General features: G+C 36.3%; 1 protein-coding gene across 5 annotated transcripts in view; it reads left to right on the top strand.

Annotated features, from left to right (window-relative positions):
• The first annotated feature begins 2,291 nt into the window (after nucleotides 1–2,291).
• kirrel1b (kirre like nephrin family adhesion molecule 1b) overlaps nucleotides 2,292–15,926 on the top strand; it is a 59,951-nt gene continuing 46,316 nt past the window's right edge. For all 5 annotated transcript variants that reach the window (XM_048163056.1, XM_048163058.1, XM_048163060.1 and 2 more), the window contains exon 1: nucleotides 2,292–2,566. In XM_048163056.1, the coding sequence (XP_048019013.1) occupies nucleotides 2,509–2,566 (58 nt within the window). In that variant the 5' untranslated portion in view covers nucleotides 2,292–2,508. The remainder of the gene's footprint in view (nucleotides 2,567–15,926) is intronic.

Here is a 15,926-nt window from a genome sequence, read left to right on the forward strand (position 1 = left end):
AAATATGGGTATTATCTCTAAGATGGATACCCAAATTGATATATCATATTTGCTATGTGAATCTAACCATGCCATGTCAAGAAATGGAAAAGTTAACCAGCTATTCATTATCATGTTAATTATTGTGCCTTTTGCCCCAACAGCAGGGGCGCTTTTTACCCCAAATACCATACATTTACATATTCTTCCATTATTGAAAAACTGTTGCTTGAATGACCTTGAACAAAACTGATAATTGAAAATACAAATATTAATTTAATGGATTTCCTACTTAAATCAACAACATTTTAAAAAACATCAAATATTAGATCAAACTACCTCAGAATCAACTTTGCGTTGCTGCCTGCAATCGCATCAAGGATCAGACAAATTTGCACGTACATTTTGTACGTTTAGGAAAGTGCTGCGGCAAGTTTTTGTGCCATCTAGTGGTTTAGAGGAAAATAAAATCAAAGGCGCCTTTGGCCCCCTTGTACCCTATACATAACTATGTTTTCAGTGTTGTATAAAGACCTTACAAAATGAACCGTTATGTTTTTATTACTTTAGAATGAGCCATTTCTTACATGTTAAGTTGCCATTTTGCGCCAACATGTTTCTAGAGTAACGGACAAACTGCTCTACAGAGCATGTTTGATTAGCTGGCTATTCTCTGCTGTCTCAGATGATGACATATTTGTCCTGTGTTGGCCACCGTAGCTTCTCTATATTGCAATTCGCAACCTCACTGCTAAAATTTACACACTTTAAAGGGTTAGTTCACCCAAAAATGAAAATAATGTCATTTACTCACTCTCATGTCGTTCCACACCCGTAAGACCTTCATTAATCTTCAGAACACAAATTAAGATATTTTTGTTGAAATCCGATGACTCTGTGAGGCCTCCATAGGGAGCAATGACATTTCCTCTCTCAAGATCCATTAATGTACTAAAAACATATTTAAATCAGTTCATGTGAGTACAGTGGTTCAATATTATAAAGCGACAAGAATATTTTTGGTGCGCCAAACAAAATAACGACTTATATAGTGATGGCCGATTTCAAAACACTGCTTCAGGAAGCATCAGAGCACAATGAATCAGTGTATCGAATCATGATTCAGATCGCGTGTCAAACCGCCAAACTGCTAAAATCACGTGACTTTGGCGCTCCAAACCGCTGATTCGACATACTGATTCATAACGCTTCGAAGCTTCATGAAGCAGTGTTTTGAAATCGGCCATCACTAAATAAGTCTTTTTTTTTTTTTTGGCGCACCAAAAATATTCTCGTCGCTTTATAATATTACTATTGAACCACTGTACTCGTATGAACCGATTTAAATATGTTTTTAGTACCTTTATGGATCTTGAGAGAGGAAGTGTCATTGCTCCCTATGCTGGCCTCACGGAGTCATCGGATTTCAACAAAAATATCTTAATTTGCGTTCTGAAGATTAACGAAGGTCTTACAGGTCTGGAACGACATGAGGGTGAGTAATAAATTACATAATTTTCATTTTTGGGTGAACTAACTCTTTAAATACAAATAATACACACACACTGTCTGTGTTTAAATGAAAACTAACAGTAGAACAATTATTAAAAACAATTCACAAAACATCAAAAGTAGCAAATGTGATTAAAAATAACAGGCTAGGTGTGGCCATAACACATAGGCTAAAACACATGTGACAACTTGCCCCAACCTAGCTGCGACTCTGAAAAATATATTTGTGTTGAGAGCGCAATCCACCGTTTTAGTAAAATCTACTTTCATAATATGGTGGCTTTTGTTTTATTTTTCCATTGTTTACCCAATTGCTTTTAAAAAATAGTATGGCATTTGTCATTTTATTTGGAGAAGAGTTCACAAAAATATCAGAATTTATGAATGTTGTGAACCGTGTGTTTGAAATCATACGCTAGAGCAAACAAGTTCTTTAGCAAATGGACGACTGTAGCCCTTTGGCTTGTGACAACTTACCCTTGTGACAACTAACCCCGGTCTATACTGTATATATATATAGGATAACAGGGATTGTTCCAGTCTCATCCTGACTCTAACTGCTCCTAACTGAATAATCATAGTCGTCTGATTGAACAACTGGCAGATTTTAAAAGGTGAAAAATATGACATTTTTTGTCCGCATGGTTTTATATGATCTGCCGAGCTGTGACATTGAGCAGCGTGTAAGGACGACAAACGCGTCTGTGTGTGTGTGTGTGAGAGAGAGAGAGAGAGAGAGAGAGAGAGAGAGAGACAGAGAGCAGTACCGAGCGAGTCCTCCGGTGATCTCAGAGCGCTGCGTCTCTCCTCAACAATCAAAAACTGAGAGAAAGAGATTTTCCAGCGCGCTCATCCACACATCTCGCCCGCTTCTGCTGAGGAGAAAAAGAAACACGCGCTGAATGAACGCAGACCGTCCGCGCGCGAGTGACATTGTCAGCACCGGTTCGCGGGATTTCAGAGTCCACTGTGAAGAAGATGAATTGATGGTGTGTTTTCTGAGTGACAGAGGCGCAGATGGGCTTCAGCATGACTTGCCTCTGGATTTTAACTTTGGCCATCAGTGTTCACAGAGGTAAGACAGGAGATGCCTTCACAAGGAACCAATGACTCTGTGCAATTCAATTCAATGTGTCTATCTCCCTTGCTCTGTCACACGCTCGCGGACAGCTGAAGGTGTTTTAACTTTGTTACTATGGTAACGCTATAGGTTAAATAGCGCTTTGTTGTATGGTCTCGTGTCATGGTTTTTAAATAGCGGATTTTAAACAGTATCACCCAACTGATGACCTTATGTGTGTAAAATGATTAGCATATCATTTTGAATTAGAAAAATTGTGGGTTTTTTAGAGAAATCTAATATTTTATATACTTAGTATATTTTCTTTTTTATGACTGTTATTAATGGCAGCTTGCAGGATTATATTCGTATACCCCCGATCCGCTGCCGTGCGTCTCGCGCTATGTAGTTCAGGGTCTCGTGCCTCTCATCTTGCTCGCGTGCGCGTGACTGTGCTGTAGAAAACCGTGGGACACATCACCGGTGACGGCGGTATTTGACTGGGAAGAAACCACGGCGTGTGCGTGAATTTCAGTGGCTATAGATGAAGTCCGCGGACGAACGTGACTGTAGTGTAAAGTGTAGCAGTGACTGTGAAGTAAAGTCAATGTGAATGAAAGGTGGGCTTCGCTTTGCCGCCAAGAATGAATGGGAAAAAAACCCGTGTTGCTGCAGTTTTTGTTTATAGGCTATATATATAACTTTTATATATATATATATATATATATATATATATATATATATATATATATATATATATATATATATATATATGTGTGTGTGTGTGTGTGTGTGTGTGTGTGTGTGTGTAACTAAGTTACTTTATATATAGTGAAAACAAATCTAAATATGTAAGCGTTACATGTTAGATATAGGCCTAATGTATGCATGTAATTTTAACAGTAAAAAAACGTTATTAGAACTAAAAATTATTATGAAATACATTATAATTTATTTAAGGTATTAGTATTTAAGTGTGCTTCTACAGTAAAATATTGTTGAAATGCTATTTATAATATATGTTATTAGTAAAAAGTATGAATAGCTTTATAGTTTATGGAGAAAGGGGCATTCCCAGAATTCCCTTCAATAACACTAAAAAGTAATAATAGCCTAAAATTAAATTATATGAAATTATTAGGTAACACTTTACAGTAAGGTCCCATTAGTTCATGTTAGTTAACTATCAATGAGCAATACATTTGTTACATCTTTGTTAAGGGTAATAAAAAGACAAATTTTCATTGTTAGTTCAGGTTAGCTGAGGTCCATTAAATAATATTACCAGAAATAATGTTTAATAAATGCTTCAGAAGTATTTTTCATTGTTAGTTCACGTTCACGAATGAAGTTAATGTTAACAAATTGAACCTTATTGTAAAGTTTTACCATTATTATTTATTTAAAATGTATTTTATTTTGTTATACATTTTAAAATTTGTTTATAGCATTATTTCAGTGTTATTTGTTGAGTAATACTGTGCTTTTTATGTATTTCATTATTTATTGCAGTTGATGGAGATGCCAATTTTGATCAACTTTAAGTCATCATGTGGCCTTCTATTTTCCTATTATCAGAAGTATAGAAAAACATGTATCATTTGAAGGGAAACTGCTATTAGACACAGATCATTGGGGTCTCATAGCCCCAAATGTAAAGACAGCAAATTCAACCTCAACAGAACATTAGAGATAATAACACAGCCGTTCTGTGCTTCTCCTTTCAACCGGTGTGTCTGCAAATATCTGTAGGTGTGTAGGTGAAGATCAGAGAGTGTGTTCTCTCAGATCTGATACTTGTTAGCAGATTTTCATGTGAAGATGGTGGTATAGAGAGAGACAGAGAGGTGATGAAAGAAAGAGATTGAGGGAGGTGAGACCTGTTTGCAGGAAGTGTCAGCAACTTTCTCTGATGGAGGGATTCAGAGAAGAGAAAGAGAGAGAGAATGATGGATTGATTTCGAGTGAGAGCACCAAGTGACACAGACATGTTGTGATGGAGGGATAGCGTGATGGAGAGATAAGGAGACAGGCCCGACTCAATCTGTCAGGGGAAGGAATGCAAAGGGAGGGAAAGAAAAGACGGCGGGAGGACAGAAGAGAAAATGATGTTATTTTTTAATTAGTCTGCAGTATTATCGTTTAACATTCCTGGTGTGATCTCAAGAGCCCTTGTGTAAACGTACCGTGATCATGTGACCACACTGTACTGAAAAAAAAAATGCTGACCTTTTTAGATCTTTGGCATTATTTGTTGTTTTTGATGTTCTTTCCAGTTTGCCTTAATGTCAAAGCATTCAAGAAAAAAAGAGCAGAATTAATTTGTACAAATAAGTCATTTGTGAATCCATTTACCTAAACTGTCCCTTTGAATTTAATTCAGTTAATTCCCTAAGTATGATTTTACATACAACATGCTGGGTTTTCGTGTTTAAAGGAGACTTTCCAGAGACATTAATTTTTATACTGTACATACTATATATACTATATATACAATATGTCACAATATGAGGTAAATCTGGCCCTGCCCAGAGTTGTAACTAAATTTGGCTATTCTGTGTGCAAAATGAGTTTGATGGACTGTTTATAGTTGAGTGTTGTGGAGTTTGCTGTTATGATATATATATTGCAACAGTCGGTTTCCGGAAGTAAAAACTCGGTTCATTTTCTCCATAGGGAAAATGATTTTTAACAATAACAATAACAAAAAAAAAACTGCCAAACTGCTGAAATCACGTGACTTTGGCTCTCCGAACCACTGATTCGAAACAAAAGATTTGTAAAGCTTTGAGGCAGTGTTTTGAAATCGGCCATCACTAGATATTGTTGAAAAGTCGTTATTTTAATTTTTTTGGCACACAAAAAGTATTCTCGTCACTTTATAATATTAAAGGTGCCCAAGAATGCTTTTTCACAAGATGTAATATAAGTCTAAGGTGTCTCCTGAATGTGTCTGTGAAGTTTCAGCTCAAAATACCCCAGAGATTTTTTTTAATAAATTTTTTTAACTGCCTATTTTGGGGCATCATTAACTATACACTGATTTTGGCAGCGCCGCCCCTTTAAATGGCGTGCTCCCTGCCACACGAGCTCTCGACTATATTACAGCGCATTTACAAAGTTCACACAGCTAATATAACCCTCAAATGGATCTTTACAAGATGTTCGTCATGCATGCTGTATGCATGCTTCGAATTATGTGAGTAAAGTATTTATTTTGATGTTTACGTTTGATTCTGTATGAGTTTGAGGCTATGCTCTGTGGCTAACGGCTAATTCTACACTGTTGGAGAGATTTATAAAGAATTAAGTTATGTTTATGCATTATACAGACTGCACATGTTTAAAAATGAAAATAGCGACGGCTCTCTTGTCTCCGTGAATACAGTAAGAAACGATGGTAACTTTAACCACATTTAACAGTACATTAGCAACATGCTAATGAAACATTTAGAAAGACAATTTACAAATATCACTAAAAATATCATGCTATCATGGATCATGTCAGTTATTATTGCTCCATCTGCCATTTTTCGCTGTTGTTCTTGCTGGATTACCTTGTCTGTGCACAGATCCAGACGTGAATACTGCCTTTCCTTGTCTAATGCCTTGAACATGGGCTGGCATATATGCAAATATTGGGGTCATACATATTAATGATCCCGACTGTTACGTAACAGTCGGTGTTATGTTGAGATCCGCGTGTTTTCCGGAAGTCTTTTAAACAAATGAGATTTATATAAGAAGGAGGAAGCAATGGGGTTTGAAACTCAATGTATGTCTTTTCCATGTACTGAACTCTTGTTATTTAACTATGCCAATATAAATTCAATTTTTGATTCTAGAGCACCTTTAAGGTAGAACTGAACTGTTTTAAATATGTCTTTAGTACTTTTCTGGGCACTGAAAGTGTAAATTAACTTTCTGGCAATAGAGGTCTCACTGAGCCATCAGATTTCATCAAAAATATCTTAATTTGTGTTCTGAAGATGAACGAAGGTCTTAAGGGTGTAGAACGACATGAGTGTGAGTGATAAATTACATTATTTTCATTTTTGGTTGAACTAACAGCCTTACTGTGAGCTACAAGCCGTCAACCCGCATTATTTCAACTTAGCTTTAAAATAATCATGTTTAACAGTGGAATTTGTGATAAAAATCTACCATGATGCTGTGCAGAAAATTCCATCAATCAGAGTCAAAACAAGCAAAATGCGCCAAAATATCTCCACCCACTCCCATAAAACACTGCAAGTTGGTCTCTGCTCTTAGAATACTTTAATATTTAAATGTATATATATGCATATTTTGCTATTTATTTAACACATATATATATATATATATATATATATATATATATATATATATATATATATATATATATATATATATATATATATACATATATAATCAACATTTTTAAATGATTAGTTTTACTCCATCGTTTTTTTTATTTGATTATGCTGTTCGCAGTGCTTCATGGGATTGTGGTTCTTTCTATCACTAAAGCTGTTAAGTACACAGTCTTTTACCTTTGTATTTTTATCCAATTTTTTGGATAAAGATAATATATATATTTTTTTTTTTGCTTCAAATCAAAATTTGTAATGTTGTACTTCACCTGGTAGCTAGTTGACTTGGTTCAGGTTCTTATAACGCTTTAACAAATACTTTTTTGAAATCCCTGGCTGGGAGAAATGAATGGAAAAATTACTAGCGGAACCAACTCCACTGAAAAAGTGGGCAGATACTATTATACTCTGTTGCATGTTTGTATGTGTGTTATCAATGGAACTTTAATTTTAAAAAATGAATAAAAACATAATTAAATAATAAAAAAATAAGTGAGGAGTGATAATGTATAGAACACTAATACCTTTTAATATTAACATTCCTCCAAAACTGTATGCTTATTAAAGACTTTTGATCGGATCAGCAAAAACACATCTAATATCAGGTGGAAACAGCAGGACCGATGTTACATTTCTCTTGTTTGCACTGTGCGATGTGTGGTGAGACAAAAATGTTTAATGTGATTTATGTACATTTTAAAGAATATGAAAAAGGTTAATTAACATTTAGAAGTGGTGTAAAGTTAGCTAGTCAGATTGGCTACTGGTTATTTCTGTTATAACTTTACATGTACATTTGCTTCATTCATGCACCAGTGGCATTCCAGTCTAACTGTGTCTAGGAATGTTTCCCTGCACTTTGTAATAAAGCCATAGATGAACATTTATTTTGGATGGCACTTACACCAATGTGAGACAGTAAGAGAAACACTGATGCATTGCAGTTGATATTTTTAGCTATGCAAGTCTGTTTAATTACTTGCGAACCTAGTGAGCAATAAGCATTACATTTAGTTGGCAGGTGGACCAAGTAGCATTAGCTGTGTTTTCTTATAACAACTACAGTGATGGAATGTCGGCTCCAAATGCCTGGATTTCTATTTATAAAGAGCTGATTGCTTTGCATAGTATATTATTATTAGTGCACCATGTTGCTTGACACACTTGCAATAGTTGTTTATATATAGTCATTTGTGCATGGATTTGGTATACACATGCATGTGTTAATACAAGACCATACAGTCGTTAATTTCAATGCAGAGATTATCATCAAGAAACTTCTCATTTAAATGAGAAGCCCAGTGCTTGTGTAGAAGAAATATCAGTCCCAGATCTGTCTGGGCTGGAGATCTCTCCAGTGGGTTACTGGTAGGCAGCAGTAATTTTGTTAGATGAATAACTGGGGCACAGGTGTGAAGACATACGTGCACGTTTGGACAAGAATCAGACTTTGTGGATACAGGAGGAGACTGTGAATACAGGTGCACATGCATACATACTCCAAGGCACACATTTGTACACCTATTTTTAAACTGTAGCCATGTGAACATCTAGTAACGGTATTATGTGATACACAATGATAGCTTCAAAGAATTATATATATAAAAGACCGGGGCAAGTTGCCACAAGTAACTATAAGGTTTTGTGTCAAACACCTAAAGCTGGTCTGTTGCCGTTTTACAATTTCAATTAGATTTGTCAGTGAATTATTAGTTATTAAAGTTAACCTAAACTAGAACCATAAAAAAACACATTTTTGTTACTTGAAATAAAATAATATATATATAGAAAACTTAAACTTTTTTCTCACTTTAATTTTACTTGATGTACCAAAAAAAAAAAAAAAAAACTAAAACTGAAATAAAAAATAATAACAACTAAATGGACATATTTAAAAACAGTAGCTAATAAAAATTACAAAAACACAAAACAAAATTACTAAAACTAAAACTAAAAATTAATTAAAAATATTTAAAAAATAAAATAATATAATAAATATAATATAATATAAATACAATATAATAAATACTATATAATATTGTGATAATACTAAAATAAGAATTTTGATAGGACAAAATAATGTGTATATTGATACATTTCGATATTCTATTTGTGCAGATTCATGAATATGATTTTGAATATGATTTATGATTTTATTTATCCATAATTGTTTAATGGTTTACATTAGGGGTTGGCAATATGACCAAAATCTGATATTACGATATGAGTAATTTTATTTTTGTTTTAAATAAGGTTTTTATGATATCAACATTTTTTATATCATTGAAATTTCATAATTGTTGTCACCAATTTCAATATAACAAAAAACTAATATTAGCCTAAGTTAAAAAAAAAGAACAACTGTTATGCTTACTGAAGACAAGTAAACAGTGATAAAATAAGAACAAAGAAACTAATCACAAGCATATAGGAAAACAAATTCACAAATGAAATACCTACCTGAAAACTTCAAGCACTAGAAATAAGAAAAATTGTTAAAAAATAAATAAATAATCAAATGTATGAAAAACACTGCGTAGTCTTCACTTCGTAAATTAAATATAGGCCAACATTTATTCTTATTAAAGTTACAAAAGTGATTCAGTCAAGAGCAGTCAGAGAATTTTTCTCTCTTGTTATTTGATTAACATTAATAACACAGACAGCAGCAAGTATATTAGGCTGCTGTCACTTGAAGAATGAATGCATGGATCCAATATACTGACTAACATGTAGGTTTTTTTCTCAAATGTTTACGTTCACTTAAGACATAAATGACTGTGTTTACGAGGATACTTGCAATGATGGGCATTTTGACACATAAATATGTGCATTTACAGAAACTGTTCAAGCCCAGTTAGGCAGCAAAAAGAACTCAGTTCTGTACTCATGCGCTCTATGAACAGCAGCTTCATATGTGCATGTCTTTCATATACCGAAATGAGCTTTCTTTTGCTGCTTATTGTGCTTCAACGGTTTAAAATCACTTGTTTTTAAACCGCAAAGCTTAAAAACACATGCAAATAATAAGCTTTTGTGACGGCGCAGCACAGCAACATCACATGAGAGTAACCGCAATAGAGACGATACTCCCAAATTTCTACCAGTTGACAAATTTCTACTGGTTAATTGTGTCTACCACTATATAACTCTAGTTTACAATACTGCTGAAAAGCCATTAGGTATATATTTTAAATACAAATATATATTTGGTGGGTTTTTCAACTAATATTTTCTTATTTCTTTTTAAATTAGTGTAAATAAATAGTAGGTTCCCATTGTGACAACATGGGTCACAAAATGTAAACGTGTTTTTTTAGTTTTTATGAGACTTTCAAACCAAATTTCCCTTAAATTGCCCCAGTTTCCCTTATATTAAAAATTACAGCAATAAAAGCGAAAGATACTGTAACTATGAGTTTGATTTTGAGAGCATGTGCTCTCAGTGTGTGAGTCCCAACAGTGCATGGCCTCTAACAGCTAATTGGCCTTAATTGATATAATAGATGTGCATGAACTTAACTGAATGAGAACGGAAACAATGTTTGCGCTAGATCTGAGAGAGATAGAATCAATATTCATTGGTTTCTATGAATATTCATTGTATTCTTTTGTCTGTGGTGTGCTCTATGTAATATATTGATGAATCATTAGTGATGCTTTGTTGTGTATGTGAATGTATGTGTGAGAGCACTGCAGTTATCACTGAGGAAGAGCGGGAGGCACGAAGGGGGAATTTTTTTTTTGCGCTGTCTCTTTTTTAAATAAATCTGTTGCTATAGCAACCCTGGAAGCAGAGGCAGAGAGGGAGGGAGAAGGGGTGAACTGGGGGAGTGCGAGAGACCTGGTAACCATAGCAACTCACAAAGGGAATGGCAGAAACTTACAGAAATATATGAGATGTTATAGGTTGGGAGGGAGAGGAAGAGAAAAAAAGAGAGCAAATGAGGTGAGAACGATCTCAGGGAGGGATAAGAGCTAAATGGACAGAACAAAATACCTCAGCCAATCAGAAACTCACCCTCGTCACCATTGCCCAATCAGGTAGCCGCTTGGAACACAAAGCACCTTTCATGCACAAGACTGTGGACCGTAGTAAAACATGACAAACGGAGAATGAATGTACATTGGATATTGCAGAAACAGCAATGCTCACCAAAAATGAATGAAGTAGTAGCTAATACAGAATTGCTATAAATGTGCACACTGCACATGCATTAACATTATAAAATGATTCAATTATCAAACATAAAGCAATCAGGGAAAAAATATATGAAAGATATTTTGTTGATCAGGTAAAACTAATATTTACTTAGGAATTTCACAGCAGGCGAGTGTTTATAAAGCACCTTTTTTATTTATTTATTTAGGTTTTCCTTCCAGTGTGTTTACTGCTCGCCCTAAGGTGATCTTTGACATGGTTTCATGCATTTGACATTTTGCATTGACATGTTTATATGGAGTCAGTTCAGTTCCCCTTAAAAACAAACAACAATACCGCATGAGTCAAGCAAGCCAATGTGCTTTCTTTTGTTCTAGTTCTGCTCATTGTTCTTTTAAATGTATGATAATGCTGAAGTTTACAATCTCTCCTCGTGGAACCATGTTGAGGCCAAATGTAGGCCTTTGTAAAACACCATTAAATAGCTGTGTTTTTTACATTGTCACTATCATTATGGGTACCATAATGAAATTATGATGCCCAGATGCCCAGAGACAACGGAAAAACATGGAGAGCATCAGCTTTCATTTCTGCTCTGATAGTCGCTAGATGACGCCGAACGCTGTGAGTGAGTGTTAGAAATCAGGAATGGTGAGAGAACATTGTGCTTGGTACGTTTTTCGTCTTCAAACCAAACTTGGGTCTTCAGCCGACAAAGTTTAAATCCCATCTGGCTAGCGCGCTTCCCTATCTCTTCCCATTCGCTAATGTATACGCATTAGGTCAGTAGAGAGTAGACAGTGTTTTGCGGTTGTTTGAACGCATTTGACCACATGAGTGTTTCCACTACAAAGGAAATCCAGCCGAATGCGTTTTTGACTACCTCTGAAAGTGGTTGAAAGTAGACAAGCTCAAAAAGTTTTAGACCCCCATTTACACCTGTTTTTAGCGTCATCGACTTGTGATCCGATTGACTAAAATGCATCTTAATACCAGGTGTGAACAGGGCCTAAAGCCCCAGGTATACTTCGGCCGTCCGCGTTCGTGCACCGTCCGCATGACGTAATTTTCGTCATGCGGAGGGCTCGCGGCCGGCCGCATACCCCGTCCGCGCGCAGCCCAAATTTCGAGACCGCGGACAGTCCGCGTGCAACAGCGCATGCGTCAGCAGTACAGAAGAGTCCACTAGGTGGCAATACGCACAGTATTGAGCACAGTGTTCAGCCATCGAAGAAGAGTGTGAAAAGACCGGTTTAAAAACAACACGCTTGAAAAAAAGAGGAAAAACACGACAATGGACGGCGAACTCGATGAGCGTTTGTGCGAAGAGATTAGAAAGTACCCACATTTGTACAATTCATGTTTGAAAAAGTACAAAGACCTGTTTAGGGCGGCAAATTCATAGAGGGAGATAAGCAAAAATAGTGGAAAAGATGAAGCGTTTTGCCGACAGCGATGGAAGAATCTTCTCAGTGCTGCCCTCCGATGTCTGGTAGAGCATAGAAAAAAAAAAGTACTGCGCATGTGTCGAACGCGTTCATCCACGTGCATCCGTGGTGTAGTATACTTTGAAAGACGCGCGGACAGGACTGCGCGCGTGACGCGTCCGGGCGCGGAAAGTGAAGTATACCCGGGGCTTAAGACTCAGTTACAGCAACCAAAAACTAAGTATTCTGATAAGCCATGACCCACTTCCAAAATGTCATAGAAATAGGATTTTTAGTAGTAGCATCATTCTTCATTTTCACTAATTCAGTTTTATGCTGTTATCTTTTTTTCTTTCAAATTGACTAGCTGCTAATTGATCTTTACATGTGACACTGGCATTCCAGAATCTGAAAAAGAACCTTTGTATATAACCTTTCATATAATGATTGAAGCATAAATTCTTTAAAGCTGTAGTCCGTAAGTTTTGCCTCTTTGTCGCCATCTCTGTTTGAAACCTGCAATTGCAGTTATTTGCAGAATTATCATCTTTACGTGGGTTGTGCATTGTTATACTTTGTTCTCAAATTGTTAATGTTAACAACTTCAGCATTGCATGACTTTGTGCATTTAGTGTGTATTAGCGTTACCTGTAGATTTCAATCTCTGTAGCCACTCCGCAGTCCGACTTCTTTTGCTTTTGATTACGGGTGAATTTCCAGTTGTCACTGATGATTGTCATTTGGATCTTTCTGGATTACAATCCACCATAAAAAATGATAAGTTTAATTATTGCAGCTGCTGTGTGAAAAGGCTATAAATGATCCGCCACTTGCAGCCATATAGCCTACTAGCTGGGACTCCTTCTTTATGTAAACAGACGTGATGTAATGACGCAAAGACGAATGGCTGCATGCTCGAATTTCCCACGGAAACCCACAGTACCGCTCTTATTAGAAAAAATTATTACAAGTTTACTGTTGTGAATTGGGCTAAGGTAAGGAGATGGCTGGTTATGTACTTGCTCAAAAATGGATTTTTCAATTTGTTATCTCAGCTGAACGAGTTCTCAGGAATACAAAGGTTTTCTTGAATATGTTTAATATTTGTTTAAATATTTAAAATTTAAAAGAGTTGTCCTTCTAATTGTGTAATAAAATTATATTATTCATTATATCCAAATGGTTTGAGATGTCAGTAGGAGCTTTGCATTGGATAGCAAGTGTTTTTGCATATATTATTGGTTAGTTAGTCTTCTAAATTGATTTGCAGAAAATGTATTGCAGGGACAGTTCCTCCCACAGCAGCTCAGTGATAAGTTTGTAGCTCAGGGGCAGAATAGATAGAGCAGGATTAATCACTGTAATCGTGTCTCGGTGTTTGGGTCATCTCTATTTGTAACTGAACTTGCAACCTTTAGGGCAGAGGTCCAGATCCATAGGCATTAGGCTGAAAGATTCCCAGAATTCTTCAAATGACAGTGAAGGATTACACAGCCCAAACTTTAACCTATAAAATCAGTACATTGTTCTCAAAGCAGTCTGGCAATTAAGCTGAGGATTTTGTGCTTACGAAGTCAACAGTTGTTTTTGGGAATGATTGCTGATGGTGCTTCAATCTCCTACATGCATCTCCTCTGTTCTTCTTCTGACTGGCATTGTTAATAAACTTACATGTGTTTGTCAGACTCTTTTATCTCTTTTATCCAAAGCTAATTATATCACATTCAAGGTTTATCGGTTTATGCCTTCCCTGGGAATCAAACCCATGACCTTGCTCTACAAAGGAACACTAATGAGTCAAGATGTTCTAACTTAAAGTAGCTACACTACTGACTATGTTTTCAGCAGTATGACAGTCCTTTATTTTTCAGAGTGTTGCATAGTTGTGCTTGAAGTCAATTGAACTACACTGTCCTAAGACATCTACTGAGAATCCACGAGAAACAGGCGAATAAAGACTGAAAGTCAATGTTCAGTGTTGAGAAATTATTGTTTCAAAATGGAAAGCATTCTGGCTTGTCTTGTGTGCCGTTATGTGAGAGCTGTGTGTGGAGGGAGGGGAACATTGTTTTAAAATATGCTGTATAGCTGTGTTTTGTGTGAGGGCTCCAAAATTAATTAATTGTCAAGCTCCAAAATTAATTTTTAATTATTAAAAAAAAACAGTTTTTTATATGAAAAATGTAATAATTGTATTTATATTTCCAAAATATTTTACTTTGTCTTACATATTTTTTTTCATTAGATCAGATAACATTTTATCCTGTCATATGGTCATGTTACAACATGCCTCTCAAATGTTACAATGTGCCCCACCTACAGGGCATGTTGTCACATTACATTTCCCTTCTTTCAACTGAAATTTTCAATTGAAACAAAAATTAAACATTTTGTTTCATTAATTACATCAGTAATGAAACAAAAACACATTTTGTACTAGACATGTGAAATTATTGTGGAAAAAAATGAATTCTCTGGTTCTTGCGGAAGATAAAACGTGCTGCGTAACACACGAAAATGAACCCCATTGGTTCTTGCGGAAGATCAAACGTGTTGTGTAACACACGAGAATGAACCCCATTGGTTTTTAGGGAAGATCAAACATGCTATGTAACACTAGAACGAACCTCATTGGTTCTTGCTGACACGGGCGCAGGAGACATTTTCAAAGTGAGGGGGACCAAACTGCTTTCCGGGGGGGGATTGTTATGACAACGGGCACTCTAAATTGTAATGGACTGGAGCTCACATTCACATCGGGAACACGGCAGCACCGCGATGCGACCGCAAAAGGCACTTTCACGATCAAAGTGCACGCCACTGATAAACTATAAATCCTCACGAAAACTTCAGTCAAGCCAGCTCGCACGTCAACCTGAGAGATCAGCCTCCTTACCTTAAAGTGTCAAATTTCTCGGTTTCTGAATGGACGGTTTGGCTTGATTGACAGACGCTAACATTCGGGCATGATTTATATACCATTGACCTATCCTAAAACGTTAGCACGCTTTGATCGATGGTTTGGAGATCGTGTGTTTCTCTGTTCAAGAGCGCATTTCCTGTTCACATCCGCGACAAAACAGCTGATTATTTACGAACGGATCGCTTACAGAAACATGAAAACTGCGGGGGTCCTGACCCCCCTGTCCCCCGTGCTAACGGCGCCCCTGCTTGCTGAAGATCAAATGTGCTGCGTAACACATGATAATGAACTCCATTGGTTCTTGTGAAAGATCAAACGTGCTGCGTAACACACGAGAATGAACCCCATTGGTACTTGTGGAAGCTCAAACATGCTGCGTAACACACAGGAGAATAAGCCTCATTGGTTCTTGTGGAAGATCAAACATGCTACGTAACACACGAGAATGAACCCCACTGGTACTTGTGGAAGTTCAAACGTGCTACATAACACAAGAGGATGAACCCCATTG

Source organism: Megalobrama amblycephala, linkage group LG17, assembly GCF_018812025.1.
Source record: "Megalobrama amblycephala isolate DHTTF-2021 linkage group LG17, ASM1881202v1, whole genome shotgun sequence".
NCBI classification, from domain to species: domain Eukaryota; kingdom Metazoa; phylum Chordata; class Actinopteri; order Cypriniformes; family Xenocyprididae; genus Megalobrama; species Megalobrama amblycephala.